The sequence below is a fragment of the Myotis davidii genome, unplaced genomic scaffold (genome assembly GCF_000327345.1).
Source record: "Myotis davidii unplaced genomic scaffold, ASM32734v1 scaffold129, whole genome shotgun sequence".
Taxonomy (NCBI): Eukaryota; Metazoa; Chordata; class Mammalia; order Chiroptera; family Vespertilionidae; genus Myotis; species Myotis davidii.
In genome coordinates this window covers 895305-915365 of record NW_006383019.1, presented here as the reverse complement: position 1 = coordinate 915365, position 20061 = coordinate 895305, and the positions used below count along the sequence as shown (strand labels likewise).

Genomic DNA, 20061 nt, shown 5'->3' with positions numbered 1-20061 from the left:
CAAGTTCAGAAAGCCCAGAGAGTTCCAAACAAGAGGAACCCAAAGAGGCCCACATCAAGACACATTACAATGAAAATGCCAAGGGTTAAAGACAAAGAGAGAATCTTAAAAGCAGCAAGAGAAAAGCAGTTAAGTTACCTACAAGGGAGCACCCACACTACTGTCAGCTGATTTCCAACAGAAACTTTGCAGGCCAGAAAGGAGTGGCAAGAAATATTCAAAGTGATGAAAAGCAAAGACCAAAGACCTACAACCAAGATTTCTCTACACAGCAAAGCTATTATTTAGAATTGAAGGTCAGATAAAGAGCTTCACAGACAAGAAAAAGCTAAAAGAGTTTATCATCACCAAAAGAGTATTACATGAAATGTTTAAGAGCAAGAAGAGCAAGAAGAGGAAGAGGAAGAAATATGAACAATAAAATGGCAATAAATACATATCTATCAACAATTGAATCTAAAAGTCAAAATAAACAAACAAGGAACCTAATGAACAAAATAAATGGATGAATGAAACAGAACCAGAGGCATGGAAACAGATGAATGAATCTCAAAGGGTAGAAGGGTGGGGAGAGAATAACCAAAGAGCTTATATGCATAAATGCATTACCCAAGGACACAGACAATAGGGTGGTGAAGGCCTGGGATGGGAAAGGAACTAGGTGGAGAGAGACACTGGGGGGAAAAATGGGGACATCTATAATACCTTAAACAATAAAGATTAAAAAAAGAAAGAGGATACACAAATGACCAATAGACATATGAAAAGATACTCAATGTCACTAATCATCAGAGAAATGCAAATTAAAACTACAATGAGATATCACCTCCCATTGGGCAGAATGGCTTTCATCAATAAATCAACAAAAACAAGTGTTGGTGAAGATGTGGAGAAAAGGGAACACTTGTGCACTGTTGGGAATGCCAACTGGTGTACCCACAGTAAACACTGTGTGGAGATAACTCAAAAAATTAAACACGGAACTGCCTATGACACAGTGATTCTACTTCTGGGAATATATCCGAAGAAATCCAAAACACTAATTTGAAAGATTATATGCAACCCTTTGTTTATTGCATCATTATCTACAATAGCCAAGATCGGGAAGCAGCCCAAGTGTCTAGCAGTGAATGAATGGGTAAAAGCTGTGGTATATTTACACAATGGAATACTAATTGTCTGTTAAAAAAAAAGAAATCTTACTCTTTGTGACAGCGTGGATGGACCTGGAGAGCATTATGCTAAGTGAAATAAGCCAGTCAGAGAAAGACAAGTACCATATGATTTCACTCAAATGTGGAATCTAATGAACAAAATAAACTGATGGACAAAACAGAAACAGACTCAGGGACAGAGAAAAGACTGACAGCTGTCAGAGGGGAGAGGGTTGCAGGGCTGGCTGAAAAACATGAAGGTATTAAGAAAAAAAAACACAAAAAAACACAACCCTCATAGACACAGACAACAGCATAGTGATTACCAGAGGGAAAGGAGGATGAGGGAGGCAGAAGAGGGCATTGGGCAGATAAATGGTGATGAAGGATACTTGACTTGGGATGGTGAACACATAATACAAAATGCAGATGTGTTGTAGAATTGTGCACCTGAAACCTATATAATTTTACTAACCAATGTCACCCCAACAAATTGAATAAAAAGTTTATCAAAATGTTATTCAATTGAAATTTAAAAACATAAAATATGCTAACATTAGGAACTGCCTAAATAAACTGTGGCACATCAATAACCTGATTAGCTATTTTTTTAAAAATATACTTTATGGATTTTTTACAGAGAAGAAGGGAGAGGGATAAAGCTAGAAACATCGATGAGAAAGAAACATGGATCAGCTGCCTCCTGCACACCTCCTACTGGGGATGTGCCCACAACCAGGGAATATGCCCTTGACCGGAATTGAACGTGGGACCCTTCAGTCCGCAGGCCGACGCTCTATCCACTGAGCCAAACCGCTTATGGCTGATTAGCTAACTTTAAACATGGCTAAAAAAACTCATACAACCATGATGGCTGGTTTCACTTTAAGTTCATGACCTCAGTGGGGCCTTAATGAAACCAATGATTGTACTAGTTTCCTGGTCCATTTACTCTCATATTCTCCTAGCCCAGTGGTTGGCAAACTCATTAGTCAACAGAGTCAAATATCAACAGTACAACGACTGAAATTTCTTTTAAGAGCCAAATTTTTTAAACTTAAACTATATAGGTAGGTACATTGTTATTAACTTAATTAAGGTACTCCTAAGGCTTAGGAAGAGCCACAGTCAAGGGGCCAAAGAGCCGCATGTGGCTCGCGAGCCACAGTTTGCCGACCACGGTCCTAGACAATACAGGGTGCATCTTACCCTCTCTCCTGGAATGTCTTAACACCTCTTCCCCTATTCTCTTTGCTGATGACTTTGCTTCCAACTTCACTAAGAAAACAGAAGCAATCAGAAAATTATTTCTATCACTTCTCACCACATCTATCAACCAACCTGCACCTCTACCCATCTGTCCTGTTACTACAGATATACTGTCCTCACTCCTATCTGAGTAACTATTTGAGCACTGGACCTCATCCTCTTTTGCTTTTTCAAGACTTCTTTCCTACAACAACTGTCCCCCTTTTCTCCTACATCAAAATTTTCTTCGTTATTGCCTTATTCTCACCAGCGATATATATAGTCTACACTTGTTTGTATGCTATCATACATCTTATCCTCCTCCTATATAATAAAGAGCTAATATGCAAATGGTCATCACACTGTAATAGCTCAGACACTCAACATGGGAGAGAGGAATGGGGACCAGCCAGGCACAAATGAGCTCGCAAGAGAGGAATGGGGACCAGTCAAGCTGCGGCCCAGGAGAGGAACAAGCCGTCCGCCCATAGTTCCCTGCAGCTGCGGCCGGCCCAGGTGAAGCCAGCCCGGATCCTGGGTGCCTGCGGCCGGCCAGAGGGAGGGAATCTTGGGTCCCGGGTGCCTGTGACTGGCCAGAGGAGGGAATCCTGGGTCCCAGGTGTGGGGCAAGGAAGAGGCATTAGGGGCGATTCGGGCAGCAGGGGAGCAGTTAGGGGCAATCAGGCCGGTAAGGGAGCAATTAGGGGCAATCAGACAGGCAGGCAGTTAGGGGTGATCAGGCTGAGAGGCAGAGTGGTTAGGGGCGATCAGGCAGGCAGGCAGGCAAGTGGTTAGGAGTCAGTGGTCCTGGATTGCAAGAGGCAATTGGACATCCCCCGAGGGGTCCTGGATTAGAGTGGGTGCAGGCCAAGCTATGGGACGCCCTCACCCCCCACGAATTTTGTGCACCGGGCCTCTAGTATGTTTATAACATGTCACCTTAAAAATAAAAAACAAAAACCATTTTTCCTTGGCTTAACATCCCCTTTCAGCTCATCTTTAAAGCAAAATGCCTCATAAGAGTTGCCCATCTTTGCTGTCTTCATTCTTCCTTCCATTCTTTCTTAAGATCCTCCAATTAAGTTTCTGCCCCCAAAGGTCCACTCTAATTAAGCTGACCAGTGGCCCAGTTGCCCAGAGAGTTGCCAAATCCATTCCATTCCCACTATTCATCTTACTTAACCTATCAGCATGATTTAATACATTTGATCACTCCCTTTTTCCCAGGAACATTTTTCACTTGACTTCCAGGAAAAACTTCTCTCTTGATACTAATGGCTAGTCACTTTGCTAGTTCTTCTTCATCTCACAGACTCTAAATGTTACGCCTGTCCCAGAATTTGGTCCTTAGACCTCTTGTCTTCACTCATTACACTCAATACGATGGTAATCCAGTTTCATGACCCTGAACCCATTTATGCTGATATTTTCAAACATAAATCTCCACAACCTGGACCTCTCTCATGAACTCCTAATGCTGATGTCCAACTGCCATTTGGATGTCTAAAACCCAAACTCCTGATTTTCCCCACATCTTATAAATGGCAACTCCACTCTCCCAGGTGCTCAGTCATGCTTGATTCGTTCTTTCCTCTCACACCACTCACTTCCAAACTAATAGCAAATTCTGTCAGCTGTACCTTCAAAGTTTTTTTAAAATTCTACAACTTGCCTGGCTAGTGTTGCTCAGTGGTTAGAGTGTCAGTCTGTGCACTGAAAGGTTGGGGGTTCAATTATCGATCAAAAACACATACCTGGGTTGCGGGTTCACTACCCACTCCCACTCCATCCCATTGAAGCTTGTGCGGGAGGCAACCAGTCGTGTCTCTCCCTTTCCCCTCCACTCTCTGAAAAGCAATGGAAAAAATATCTTCAGGTGAAGATAAAAAAATAATAAAGATATTTGACAACTTCAAGGATTTGTGGAAAACAGAAGAGGCTGTGGTAGTATAGTTTTGGTGTTATTCTGAATCCCTACATAAAGACAGAGTAATTAGATAGCAACATCAAAAACCCACTGTTAACATTAACAATAAAATTAGGCTGGTGCAACACAGAATAATAATAGCTCAAGTGCGGACTTCTTCAAATGATAACTTAACATACAGCTATATTAAAATATTCCACCTGAAACAGGAGACAAATAATTAGGACAGGATTCAGAAGAATGAATTTCAAAAAGTAAAAGTGACTGCTCTATAAAGATATATATATATAATTAACATCTAAAAATGCATAACAGACACTGAATGGAAACTTTCTCAGATCCCTTGATCCTTCAGAAGATTTTCCCCCTCATGGGATTACATCATTAATTTGATAAAGTTTAAGAGAAGGAAAATTAGAATTGCAATGACATTTCGTTTCAAATGTTTTACTTGGTTCAAAACTCCTTCCTTTTCTCCCTACCCCAGCCTGGTTATCAACTGGTACAAACAAACCTCCTAAGGAATCACTAGCCAACCAATCCCTTAAACAGTCAAATTCTAATCAGGTAAGACACCCCAGTTGTATTATTAGAAAAAGTCAGTCTAGGGAAGTCTGGAAGATGGGAGCAACAAATTCCTACATAAAAATAGACAAAGGAACTACACAGAAAAACTAAAATGCCATGACAACTCTGCAATAAAACTGGGTGGAAAATCCCAAAATATAAGCAGATAAGGACAGATCACCAAGAGTCATTAAGACCTGTGTTAGAGGCCAAAACCGGTTTGGCTCAGTGGATAGAGCATCAGCCTGCGGACTGAAAGGTCCCAGGTTCGATTCCGGTCAAGGGCATATACCTGGGTTGCGGGCACATTCCCAGTGGGAGATGTGCAGGAGGCAGCTGATCGATGTTTCTCTCTCATCGATGTTTCTAACTCTCTATCTCTCTCCCTTCCTCTCTGTAAAAAATCAATAAAATATATTTAAAAAAAAAAAAAAAAGACCTGTGTTAGAGGAATCTGTGTGGGAGAAAGAAAGGGAAAACAATGCGGGCATCTGATGGACCCCAAAATACCCAACAGTTGTTCGCTAGAAAGTATGGTAGGCCAAGTAAGAGCCACAGCTGCGACTGGAGGAGGTGTTGCTGTCTCCAAAAATGAGTGACTGCAAAGGACCTACAGTAAAGACTGAAAGAGCCTCACACTGGGAAGAATCTGCTTGGAACAGAATAACATGCTCTATTTCATAAATCACAAGTATCAATTTTTGGTAATAAAAATACAAACTTGGCCCTGACCGGTTTGGCTCAGTGGATAGAGCATTGGCCTGTGGACTGAAGGGTCCCGGGTTTGATTCCAGTCAAGGGCATGTACCTTGTTGCAGGCACATCCCAGTAGGGGGTGTGCAGGAGGCAGCTGATCAATGTTTCTCTCTCATTGATGTTTCTAACTCTCTGTCCCTCTCCCTTCCTCTCTGTAAAAAATCAATAAAATAAAAAAATATACAAAACTTACTACTAGGACTTGATGGGAATATATTTGTTCAACGAATAAATGAACTACTTTTGTCTGTGATTACAAGTACATCCAAGCCTTGCTGATGCAACACAGTAAGGCTTCCAAACTTTTTTTTTACTATGGTTTACAGAGCAACATATTTATGTGGCTCAGTACACACACACACACACACACACACACACATACACACACACGCAATGGAAATAATTTCCTGAAATGATGTTTCTTTAGCCATACTATAATGAAGGATTTTGATTTTTCTATTCTAGTATTTTTTTTGGCAATGGGATGAGGAAAGAGATTGATCGCAATACACAGTTTGAAAAACACTGCCAAGCACCATACTACTTAACATGTGGGGGTCTGGTTTCAAATCCCGCTGCCATGTCTGAGCTCTACTAAATTAGGAAAACTACTTACCCTCCATGTTTCAGTTTCCTCATTTATAAAACAAATAGAAGCCCAGTGCACAAATTCGTGCACAGGTTGGGTCTGGCTGGCCCACCCCGATTGGAGCCAATCGGACCAGGCCAGCTGTGGGGAGGAACCACAGGCAGTTGGCCAGCTGGCCCCTCCCCCCTGGTCAAACACCCAACTGAACTCCAAGTCAAGGGGACAACTTGCATATTAGGCTTTTATTATATAGGACAACTATATTTATGCTGCAAGATTCCTTTAAAAAAATACATCTTTATTGATTTTAGAGAAGGGAGAGGGATAGAGAGATAGAAACATCATTGATGAGAGAGAATCATTGATTGGCGGTCTCCTGCACACCCCCTACTGGGGATCAAGTTGGCAACCCTGGCATGTGCCCTGGATAGGAATCGAACCCGGGACCCTTCAGTCCACAGGCCAATACTCTATCCACTGAGCCAAACCGGCTACGGCTGCAAGATTCTTTAGAAGAGTAAATGAGTTTATCTGTGAGAATTACTTAGAATATTGTCTGGGACACAATAAATACTCAATAAATGTGTGATATTATTGTTCTTGCTGTTGTTATTCAAATCAAAGTCTAAGAATTTGGTCTAACATATGAGAGAAAGTTTGTGAGTGAGCCACAGCCAGATATCTGAAAACAAACTAGGAAAGGGTATATTAAATTCCATGTTCATAAAAAATTCTCTTAATCAAAAACCAAAAACCGGCAACTTTTTTTTGGCCGTAACTTTAAGCACTGCTTACCTATGATATCATTTCTCATTGCTTCTGTAATAGGTATTGGTTTAGCAGCATCTGGAGATATATATTTGGTAAAAGTATTCACTGCATCTTGTTCTATACCTGCAAGGGAAGAAGGGAAAACTTCAAAAACCAAAATGAAACTTGAACAATAATGGACTATATTCATGAACAGCAGGGCTTAGGTTTGCTGTGAGCCCAAGCATACATGCATGTGCGCGTGCACGTGTACACACACACACACACACCTATGATCCAAGAGGTCATGGGTCTTCTCTCGGTCAGGTCACATGCCTTAGTTGCGGGTTCGATCCACAGAGAAGTATGTGTGTATGCATACATATATATTACAAATATAAGCATATATACTAGTAAAAGTATATTTAGGACAAAACAAGCCTCATCATATTATCACTTTTTCACTATTTGGTTTGTGGAACAAAGGAATTATATGTGAATTCCCTACTCCTCATCTAAGCGAACAAGCTCCTCAATAGCAATGATGCATGCATGTTCTCTTTCTAGGTCTCTTCTTCAAAGTCTGAGCTTGAAGGATTTGCATAGCAATATAACAGTAGGAGCTCAAAAATTATTTCTAAATCTACATTTAAAATATTTTACAAATGATTTAATATTCATGAATATTACATTCATTTGACCTTTAAAACCCTTTAATGTTGCCCTAACTAGTTTGGCTCAGTGGATAGAGCGTTGGCCTGTGGACTGAAGGGTCCCAGGTTCGATTCCAGTCAAGGGCATGTACCTTGGTTGCGGGCACATCCCCAGTGGGGGGTGTGCAGGAGGCAGCTGATCGATGTTTCTCACTCATCGATGTTTCTAACTCTCTATTCCTCTCCCTTCCTGTCTGTAGAAAATCAATAAAATACATTTAAAAAAAAACACCCTTTAATGTTAAAACAATGAATCTCAAACTTCATATTCTCAGGACTTTGATAACTTAAAAATTATTGAGGACCCTAATGAGCTTTTGTTTATGTTTTATGTCTAGATATTAAAATCCACTGGTCTTTTACTCATAATTTTGTAACATCATATATTTCCAAATATTTTGGAAAATATTGGTTTACTGGCTTATGCAGATTTCCCAAATATTGAAACATTGCATCATATAGGGTAGAAAAGAAATCACATCATTAGCATCACCAATGATCTTGCTGGAACACTCTTCAAAACTGTCAAAGTACACAGTGGTGAATACAAACTTTCCAAAATTCTAATTTTCACTTAAAAAGCTTTAATTTTTACCATTAGGCAACAAATACTGTCAGTTGTTCTTCTTGAATAACAAGTTTACTCCATTCATTCCCAAGAAAATGTCTGCCAAACATCCAAGTCTGAATAACTGTTGTTTGACAATAGTCATTCTTACAAGTAAAAATTGTATTCCATTAAAAAGCAGCTACTTTAACTCACAAAAACAACCAACTACACGTGTTTTACCTTACCACAAGTGTATGCTTCAGTATGCACAAGTGCTTCTGCATATTTCCCACATCACACATATTAAACAGGGTTTAGATTTAATAAAATTATCTACTTCTCCAAAGACACCGTGAATGAAGGTGGCACTCCGTTTTCCTAAGAGTATGTGGCAGCACAGTGACCACTAGTACAATGTGGTTCAATGCCAGCAGGTCTTCCCACAGCTGCCTTCCCACCACTGTTGCAAATGTTAACAGAGTCAAAAGACAACCTGGCAGGCGTGGCTCAGTGGTTGAGTACTGCCCTATGGACTAGGAAGTCACGGTTCAATTCCCAGTCAGGGCACATGCCTGGGTTGTGGGTTTGATCCCTGAGGAGGAGGGAGGAAGTGCAGGAGGCAGCCAATCAATGATTCTCTATCATCATTGATGTTTCTGTCTGTCTCTCCCTTTCTCTCTGAAATCAATAAAATAATATATATATGTAAAAAGAAAACAAATAACATGGTAGCCAGTACAAAATTGATAAGTAAATAAATAAAAAAAAATATTTTTTGAAAGACAAATAACATCTTAGAATTGTTGTAGAAATCATTTCGATCATATGGATCCCTTGAAAATGTCTCAGGGACCCTCGTAGGTGTGCAACCACACTTTGAGAACCTGTGGGTTAGCAGAATAGCTTATTCCCATTTTTATAGAAAAGAAACTTATATACAAAACATTAAAATTATTTATTTGAGTCAAAAAATGCTGGAGTGAGGAGGGGACCAGAGAGAAGTAAAAGCATAGAGTTTTTGTATGTGATTAAAGTTAAGTTGTTATCAGTTTAAAACAGATTATTACTACCCTGGCTGGTGTGGCTCAGTTGGTTGAGCATTGTCCCATACACCAAAAGGCAGGTTTGATTCCTGGTCAGGGCACATAACCAGGTTGCGGATTCAATCGCGGTAGTGGGGGTTGTGCAGGAGGCAGCTGACATGTTGCACGCTCACACTGATGTTTCTCTCTCTTGCTCTCTTAAAAATTTCAATAAAACATCTTAAAAAAAACAGGAATCACATGATCAACTCAACAGATACAGAAAAAGCATGTGACAAAATGCAATACTCTTTTCATAATTTAAAACTCTCAACACACTAGGACTAGAAGGAAATTACCGCAACACAATAAAGGCCATATATAATCTCCCAGCTAACATCATACTCAGTGGTGAGAAACTAAAAGCTTTTCCTCTAAGATTAGGTACAAAGTTTTACATATTTTTAAGCACATTTCTGGGAATTAAATTCATTAAAAGACATTTTGATATCCATAAATAAAATATTTTATTTCAGAAACACAGAACGAGATTTCACTACCCTTTTTCTGGATCCAGAAGTTCTCTGGACTATACTTCATGCAATGGTCAAAAATTTTCCTGAATGTCCAATCTGTGAAATTTCATTTATTTTTGCACCCTTGGTATCTGGTATTACATAATAGGTGCTTAATAAATATTTTTGAAAGAATAAACTTACCAAAAATATCTATTGAAAGATTAAATTTACCTCATATATTACATTTTTTCTATTTTAAATTATTAGCAACAGTATCTTTTTAAAAATGTTTAATCATTGAATTATTAATTTATTTATAGTTCAGAGAGGAAGGGAGAGGAGAAAGAGAAACATCAATGATGAGAGAGAATCAAGTTTAATCATTTTTAATAAAGAATAGAAAATTTCTTTTTTTAAAAAAATATTTTTATTGATTTCAGAGAGGAAGGGAGAGAGAGACAGAAACATCAATGATGAGAGAGAATCATTGATCAGCTGCTTCCTGCATGCCCCCTACTGGGGATCAAGCCCACAACCCAGGCATGTGACCCTGACTGGAATCAAACCTAGGCCGATGCTCTATCCACTGAGCCAAACCAGTTACGGCTAATTATTGATTTTTACAGAGAGATAAAACATTGATTTGTTGTTCCAGTTACTTATGTATTCATTGGTTGATTCTTGTATGTGCCCTGACCAAGTTTTGATCCCACAACCTTGGTGTATCAGGATAGTGCTCTCAAAAAACTGAGCTACCTGGCCAGGGTCTATTAGCAGCACCTTTATGAAACAAAACAAAAAAACCCTGAGGTCAGGAATTTTTCTGTAGTCAGACGGAAGATGTCTTATGATAAAGACAACTTAAAGTAGAGAAGATAACAAAGGAAATGAAGCTCCAGCACAAGGAGCATGCAAGCGTATTCCTAACGACCATACATTAGTCAGCCAACTAAGTGGCTATTAAGGAGAATGTGTATTAGCAAAATACAAAATCAATACATTTCTGAAAAGTCAACTCAGCTCAGAAGAAATTATTTTGTTAACCTCTCCTACAATGAATGAATATCCTAAAACGTAGCATCTATTTAAAGGAAGTATAAAACATCAGTATATCCTAAAAAAAGTTACTCAAATGAAACTATACATTGCTTTTGAGTTCTTAGTATTGATCTTCAGTTACAAAAACAGTAGATCATTACAAATCCCTTCACTGGTAAAAGAAGTTACAAGGACAAATTCAGAAAACCCAAGGCCAACTGAGTGATATGTGCAAATATAAAAAGGTTTATTCAAGAAAGTGACTTTCGCCCTAGCTGGTTTGGCTCAGTGGATAGAGCATTGACCTGCAGACTGAAGGGTCCTGGGTTTAATTCCGGTCAGGGCACATGCCTGGGTTGTGGGCTTGATCCCCAGTAGGGGGCATGCAGGAAGCAGCCAATCAATGAGTCTCTCTCATCATTGATGTTTCTATCTCTCTCTCCCTTCCTCTCTGAAATCAATAAAAATATATATTTTTTAAAAAGAGACTTTCTATTCTTTATTAAAAATGAGAGCTGGAACCAGGAGAAAACTAGGAATTTCTAGGCTCCAGAAAAGGCTTAAGAATAAATATGAGATGTTAATATATGGCCACCTTCTATAGCTCAAGGTTTTAATACAATTAAAATAGGAACCACTAGAGGCAAGCATTAAACCAGCATCTATCTAATGTATTTGATTTCTCGGGTGAAAAATGCAAATCCATATAAAAAAATTATCCTTTGATTTGATTTGAAATACAAAGTAGGTCAAGATGAAATAAGCACACTCCACTCCATTTCTCCCACAGAATGCAACTAAAAACACTGGAGAAATGTCTATGAGAATCTGAAAACATAAATGGCAGCAGGCAGATGGGAAATGGAAACCAGAACTCGAAGTACCGCCATACTGGAGGCAAGTTTCCCAGTGTCTCCAGTCTGGACTCAAAAGTTAAAGTGGCGCCCAGATGCACCAAGAAAAAGCTCCAGAGAAGCCTTCTGTTTCTGGTCTAAGAAGCAGGAAACGGAGCTCCTATGGGTAAGGAGAGTGGAGGAAGTCAATCCCTTGGGCTTTTTGGCCCCAAACAATACCAGTGTAGCAATGGAGGCAATGACAGCAGCCCAGGCAGCTCCCAAAGCTCTCAAAACCTTATTCTTTGACAGAAAAAATTTAGTTCCAAGTAAAAAGAGGAGAATCCCCATTTCTTTTATCCTTTACACACTTGCAGTATGGCCAAAGAGGCTGACACAGTTGTGAAAAATGTGTTGAAGTATAAGGAAACAAAAGCCCTAGCTTTCCAGCCAAACCACCAGGAAGGTGGTGTCCTTAGGAACAACACCAACAAAAAATGTCAAATCACAGAAAGGAGTGAGTTCATGAAAGCTTAAAAAGTTGTGTGTGATCTCTTGAGCTCACCCCTGAGCTGAGCACACATAAACCTGACTATAAGATCGATCATTCTCCAAGGGTTTGAGAACCAAACTATGACCCGTCCACTGGCCAGGACCAAGACTAGAACAACCATCATTCAGAACCACTGGAATACCTTTCAACATTTCATGTAATTGATTTGCAAATATTGTACCAACTTTGCAGCCCAAGAATAAATCCTACTTGGTCATGCTGTATGCATTTCTTACTGTATTGCTGAATTCAGTGTGCTAATATTTTGTTGAAGATCTTTGCATCTATGATCAACAGGGACACTGGCCTATAAATTGCTTTCTGTATCTTTTTTCTTTACTGTTGCTCTCGTAAAATAAACTTGGGAGTCTTCCCTCCTATTGAGTTTTTGTAATAGTTTGAGAATAGGATCTTTGAAAGTTTAGTGAAATTCACTTGTGAAGCCATCTGGTCCAGGACAGTTTTTATTTTATTACTGCTCTAGATTTTCTGCTTCTTCTTGACTCAGAAGATTGTATGTTTCTGGAACTTTATTCATTTCCTCCAGATTATTCAATTTGTCATCATATTTCCTATTTTTAAATTTGCCACACTCCTAAAATAATTATCACCCATGCATACGTTTTTGAAATTGATTTTCAGAGAGAAAGGAAGAAAGTGGGAGAGAACGTGAGAGAGTAGCACCAACCAGCTGCCTCACATACATGACCCAACCGAGAATTGGACCCTTAACTTTTTGGTGTACCAGACGACGCTCCAACCAACCGAGCCACTCGGCCACAGAAAATGATTAACATCATTTTCTTACTAGAGGCCCGGTGCACAAAATTCATGCACTCAGGGGGTTCCCTCAGCCTGGCCTGCGCTCTCTCACAGTCCAGGAGCCCTCGGGGGATGTCCGACTGACGGGCTTAGGCCTACTCCCCATGGGGAGCGGGCCTAAACCCATCAGTCAGACATCCTTAGTGCTGCCATGGAGGTGGGAGAGGCTCCTACCACTGCCACTGCACTTGCCAGCTGTGAGCCCAGCTCAGGGCTTCTGGGTGAGGGGCGCTCGCCGTGTGGGAGCACACTGACCACCAGGGGGTAGCTCCTGCATTGAGCATCTACCCCCGGTAGTCAGTGTGCATCATAGCAACCGATTGTTCCTCCATTCGGTTGATTTGTATATTAGCCTTTTATTATATAGGCTAATCCTTTGTGTTTCCAAAATATCAGGTGTTACTTCTCTTTCATTTCTGGTATCATTTACTTGAATCCTCTTTTTTTCCTTTGATGAGTGATGAAAAGTTTATCAATCTTGTTTATCTTTTCAAGGAACCAGCTCTTGGTTTCATTGATATTTTATATCATTTTTGTTAGACTCTATAATTTGTTTATTTCACTCTGATCTTTATTATTTCCTTTCTTATACTCATTTTGGGCTTTGTTGTTTTTTCTGGTTCATTTGGTAAGATTGTTTGACTTTTTTTTATTTCTGTAATGCTATGAATTTCACTTTTAGAACTGCTTTTGCTGAGGCCCATCAATTTGGGGTTGCAGTGGTTTTATTTTGCTTTGTCTCAAGGTATCTTTTGATTTGTTTCTTGATCTAATTGTTGAGCCATTCATTGTTCAATAACATTATTTATCCTTCATGTGTTTGTGTGTTTTTCAGGTTTTTTTCTTGTAATCGATTTCTAAATTCATACTATTATGGTCAGAGAACATGCTTGATATGATTTTAATCTTAAGTTTAGATTTGTTTTGTGGCCTAACATGTGGTCTATTTTGGAAAAAGTTCCATGTACACTTGCAAAGAATGTATATTCTGCTACTTTGGGGTGGATGCTCTAAAAATGTCAATTAAATACATCTGGCCTAGTAAGTCATTTAAGGGTGCTGTTTCCTTGATTTTCTGCCTGTAAATGGGGTGTTAAAATCCACTGATGTCAATGGGGTGTTAAAATCTCCTACTATGACTGTATTACTGTTGATCTCTCCCTTTATGTCCAAGACTTGCTTTATATATTTAGGTGCTCATATACTGGCTGCATAAATATTTACAAGTTATATTCTCTTGTTGCATTCCTTGCTTTGTCATTATGTAGTGTCCTTGTCTCTTAATATTTCCTTTGTTTTAAAGCCTATTATGTCTGATGTATTTGTACCCCAACTTCTTTTTCCTTTATCATTTATTTGAAATATCTTTTTCAACCCTTTACTTTCAATCTGTGTGTGTCTTTTGTTCTGAGGTAGGTCTCCTATAGACAGCACATATATATGGGTATTGTTTTCTTATCCATTCAGCTACTCCACCCATGTTTTTGATTGAAGCATTTAGTCATTTACATTTAAAGTGATTATTGATAAGTGTATATTTCTTGCCATTTTATTCTTTATAACTATGTTCTTTTTTTCAGCTTTTTTCTTTCTTTCTTTTTTTAAATGTCTCCCCCTTCACAATACAGACCAGGCAAAGAGCCTGAGCTGAGGTGTTTATGGTGTGAGTTTACTCTGCCTCCTATTTCTGTACAGTCAGTGTAAGCACACAGCCTGTGGTAAGCACCAGGAGGCCAGCTTTTTTTCTTCTTGAAGTTAAAAGTCCCTTTAACATTTCTTGTAATGCTGCTTTGGTGGTAATGACCTTTTTTCTTTAGTGTTTTCTTCTCTGGGAAGCTCTATTTCTCCTCCAATTTTATTGATTGACTGATTGATGGATTTTAGAGAGGAAACAAGAGGGAGAGATAGAAACATCGATGATGAGACTCATTGATCCACTGCCTCCTGCACGCTCCACACTGGGTATCAAGTCTGCAACTCAGGCATGTGCCCAGACTGGAAATCAAACCAATGAACTTCTGGTTCATAGACTGACGCTCAACTACTGAGCTACGCCCGAGGATATTTTTTCATTGATTTTTAGGGAGAGTGGAAGAAAGAGAGAAACATTGATATGAGAGAAACACATCGACTGGTTGTCTTCTCCATGAGTCCTGACCAGAGCCGGGGCCAAGGCCGGGAGGAGCCTGCAACCAAGATACATGCCCTTGACCAGAATCAAACCAGGGACCCTTTGGTCCCCAGGCCTGAGCTCTATCCATTGAGCAAAACCAGCTAGGGCAAACTTTAACATTTTAATTATGATATGTCTTAGTGTGGATCTCCTTAGGTTCATCGTGTTTGGAACTCTCTGCTATTCCCAGACATGTGTGTCCTTTTCCTTCGTCAGGTTAGGGAAATTTTCAGTCATTATTTCTTCAGATAGATTCTCAATCCCTTGATTTCTCTTCTCCTTCTGGTGAGCCTATGATGTGGATATTGTTATGTTTGATGTTGTCCCAAAGGCCTTACACTAAATTCATTTTTTACATTCTTTTTTCCTTTGGCTTTGATCAGTGTTTTCTGCTTCCTTGTCTTCCTAATCACTGATTTGATCTTCTATTTCATCTAACCTACTGATGATTCCTCCTAGTATGTTTTTCATTTCAGATATTGTTTTCTACATTTCTCACTGGGTTTTTTTTATGGTTTTTATGTCCATTTTTATTCTGTTGAAGTTTCACTAACTTCCTTGAGCATCCTTATAACCACTGGGTTGAAATCTATATTGGTAGACTGCCTGCCTCCATTTCACTTAGTTCTTTTCCTGGAGACTTCTCGTGTTCTTTCATTTGGGGCCTGTTTCTTTCTCTTTCCATCTTGGCTATCTCTGTGTGTTTGTTTTTGCATATTGGGTAGATCTGCTACGTCTCCCAGTCTTGGTAGTGTGGCCTTATCTGGAAGGTGTTCTATGGGACCCAGAGACACAGTCTTCCTGATCACCTGATATGGTGCTCCAGGATTGTACTTTGTGTAGGTTATGTGGGCCCCCCTGTTGTAATTGAGTCTTGATTACTGTTTGGCTGACCCTACAAAGGGTTGAACCTCAGGCTGGCTTGACTGTGATGGCTTGACCTACCCCAACCACAGTGTATGAGCTGCTGTATGGGTGTGGACCACATGAAGCAGAATTTGAATTGGGGGGGTGGGGGGCGGGAAGGAGGGGGAGTTTGGTGCCTTTGAGATCTCCCTTTGGATGTGCCTTTTGTGGAGAAAACTGGGTCCTGCTCTGATGTTGTCTGAAGTCCACCACAGGGTGTGTTGGTTCTGGGGCCTCTTGGCAAAGACTCAATGCAGGTCAAAGTCATACACTGCCTGGGACTAGCCCTGAGAAACCTATTTTGAGCTACAAAGCAATCCAGTTTTGTAGCTACCTCTGCTGGGCCTTGGTGTGTGTGGAAGGGCCAAGCTGTACACCAAATCCTGCTTCCACCTGCAGCTCAGCAAAAGTTTTAAGGCACCCCAAGATCTCCATCTGCTTCTGTCTGCCAGCTGCCTATTTAAAACTCAGTCACTAAAAGAGCCTCTACCAGTACATGAGGTAGGTTCTCAATGAGTCACCAGGTAGGGGTGGGCAGTCATCACCAAATTGATTCAGGTTCAAACTCGGTGCCAATGCTAGGTTTGAGGTTACTCTGCAAAAGTCCCAAGATACACAAAGGCCAGATGCCATCCACCACATACCCGCTAACCTCTGTGGTGGGCAGAGTCTCGGGAAGTTGTCAGGGTGAGACCAACAGAGTTTATCATGCCCTAAGATATCAAGATTTGGCCATGTAAAGGTAGGGCTCTGAATGGGTCAGGAAAACAACAGAAAATTGAACCCTACCTTAGAGCAACACAACTCAGTCTGTCTAAGATTCTGTCTGGAGTGCCTCGAGAACTCAAGCTTGCAAGCATGGCCTTGGGAGTCAAAAGGGTAAAGCTAGTAGATCTCCAATGGGGATGGAGGGAGAGCTAATCAGGCTCCTGGAGGGATTGGGGATGGCCCCTCAATCCAGAGTAATATAACTCAGTCTGTGACACCTTGAGTCTGCCCAGACCTCTATACCAGGGGTCCAGGTAGCTAATGCCTCTACAGGACATGAGCTCTGCTTGGCAGGGCAACAGGGAGTTGGGAGAGTGGGGCTATTGCCTTCACCAAGGATAATGCCATATGACGGGGAGTGCTTGACCCAGTAAAGGTGGCACCTGTGGTGTGGGAGAGAAACTCAGCACAAGGAACCTGAAGCTGTCCCTTCAGCTCTCTCCCCAGAGCCATAAACACAGTCTCTCTTCACATGACTCTAGTCCACTCCTAGCCACCTTCCCTATACCTGAGCCCTACATGAGTGCCTGCAAATCAGAGTCTGTGCACTGAACCTTTAAGAAGGCACTGGATTGTAGCCAGCACATTTCACACATCTTCACTCTTCCTACTAGTCTTGATGTGGCTTCTTCTATAAATTCTTGGTTATGAGACTTGTTCAGCTAGTATTCATTTGGTTATTCATGTTGACTGTTCTATATTTTAGTTGTAACTCCAGTTTGGTCCTGGGAAGAGGTGAGTGTAACTCCCACCTCCTCTGATGCCATCTTGGATCCTCTCAACATATTTCTAAATACATGGGCAAAAGGTAAGAACCAAGGGAAATGAGACATTTGATTTTTCCTTAGTTCAAAATATCTGACTATTTTGCAATATTCAGGTACAGTGTGGGCTGTACCTAAAGCAGTGGTTAGAAGGAAATTTATACCATTAAATGATTATCGTAAAAAAGAAAATTCTCAAATCAGCAATCTAAGTTTTCTTAAAAAACTATAAAAATAAAATAAATCCAAAGCAAGAAAGGGAAAAGGAAAAATATAGAGCATAATACTCATGAAATTGGCCCTGGCCAGGTGGCTCAATTGGTTGCAGAGTTTCTGGTACACTAAAAGGTTGCGAGTTCAATTAACAGTCAGGGCACATATATAGGTTGTGGGTTTGACGCCCAGTCAGAGTGAGTATGGAGGCAACCGATCGATGTTTCTCTTGCATCAATGTTTCCTTCTCTCTTTCTCTCTCCCTCTCTCTAAAAAATCAATAAAAAAAAAACATCCTTGGGTGAGAATTTTGTTAAAAAATCATGAAATTGAGAACAGAAAAACAGAACATGTCAAGTCAAAAGCTAATTCTCAAAAGTACAAATAAATCCCTATACATACTTACAAAGAAAAAAAAAGATAAAATTACCAACATCAGAAATGAAAGCGGGCCTGACGCGTGTGGGTCAATGGTTAAGCATCAATTCATGAACCAACAGGACACATATGTAATATCTTAATCAATAAAAAATATATTAAAAAAAAATTTTTAGGGAGAACCAAGATGGTTGTGTAGATAAACATTCACCACCTCCCACAACCACATCAACATTGCAATAAAATACAGAACAACCATCATTCAGAACTGCCTGAAAACTGGCTGAATGGAAGTCCTACAACTAGAGAAGTAAAGAAAAAAGCACGCTGACACTGGTAGGAGGTGCTGAGTTGCAGAATGGGCTGGTCCTGCACACATGTGTGCCGCTTTTTTAATTGGGAGGGAGATCATCTCTGCAGAGGCTGTCCAGAGGAGCAAGGGGTCCCAGGCCCACACCAGACCCCCAGCACAGGGTCCCAGAGCTGGGAAAAGAAGTCCCTACAGGCAGTAAGAACTGCAGGCTGTAAAAACTAGTACGAATTGGGGCTCAATGACACAGAGGCTGCTGGAGACCCAGCTGTTCCTTTAAAAAGGCTGGCACCATGTACTAAACTTACAAGGTCCTGCTTCCTCTGAGCGCCAGCACCAGGGTGAGGCTCTGAGAACATACCAGAGGTATGTGGGGAACATACACATACAAGGAGGAACTGGATTGTCTGACACTGGGGCAGGAACTTGGGTGGGGAGCTTTCTCCCAGATGAAGGTGCTCACAGAGATCATTGTTCCTATGCTGGGACCTACCCAGTCACAGGGCTGACTGGCAGCCATTTTTGCTTTCTCTGGCCCTGGTGATTCCCTAAGACTTGGCCTCATCCAATTTACAACCCCACCCAAGCTCTGTGCAGCGGCTTTTGCATATGAATGGTCTGTCCTTGCTCAGGCTAAAATCTTTCAAACAAGCAGCAGCTGGACAAGGTTTGCGTGTCTAAATTTATTCCATAAACTTCCACTGAGTTCTAGGCACTGAACTTGCCAATTGCTGGGGAAACAAAGACAATAGATATATTATTCCTGCCCTTAGCAAGCTTATAATACATTGGAAAGATAAGGAGATTTGAAGGTGGCAGCATAGGTAAATACCTGAACTTGCCGACTCCCACAACCACATAAAAATTACACTAAAATACAGAACAGGAGCCCCAAACCTATCAATAAAAGGCCCAAGATCCTGCACTAGCACCAACCTGCCTTGCTTCACAACTGGGCCTCATCTGGGCACTTCCAAACCTGATACAAATATGAGGAATCTTCAGATCTCTGTGTAGCTCCTGCTGGGTATCCCCAGGCAGTGGCTGACTTTGCAACCCCCTGGAGACCCAACAGCCACTGTACCCAGTGGTCAGTGTCAGACTATACCAGATTACAACTCTACATATCCATTAGCAACACACTCAAGGGGCACACTCACTAAGAACTAAAGTCCCACTGAAGCTCCATAAGGTGTCTCCTGTACACCAGCTCTCCCACTGTAGTTACAGTTGGTCCTCACTGCCAACTGGCATGGAGGTCAATTCCTCCTAGTGACACCAACAACAATCAAGTCTCAACTACAACAAGACTGTATTCACAGCCCACAAAGGGGTGCACCTTGAGCTCCCAGCTCAGGTGACTGGGGAGGCTGAGCCACTGGGCCTATAAAACACCTACTACACAAGGCCACTCTAGCAACTCAAGGAGACATAGCAGCTATGCCCAATACATAGAAACAAACACAGGGAAGCAGCCAAAATGCGGAGACAAAGAAACATGTCACAAAT

General features: G+C 40.7%; 1 protein-coding gene across 2 annotated transcripts in view; it reads right to left on the bottom strand.

Moving 5' to 3' along the window:
* AKAP10 (A-kinase anchoring protein 10) overlaps positions 1-20061 on the bottom strand; it is an 83110-nt gene that overhangs the window by 43208 nt on the left and 19841 nt on the right. For both annotated transcript variants that reach the window (XM_015558374.1, XM_015558375.1), the window contains exon 5: positions 7037-7135. In XM_015558374.1, coding sequence (XP_015413860.1) covers positions 7037-7135 — 99 coding nt within the window. The remainder of the gene's footprint in view (positions 1-7036; positions 7136-20061) is intronic.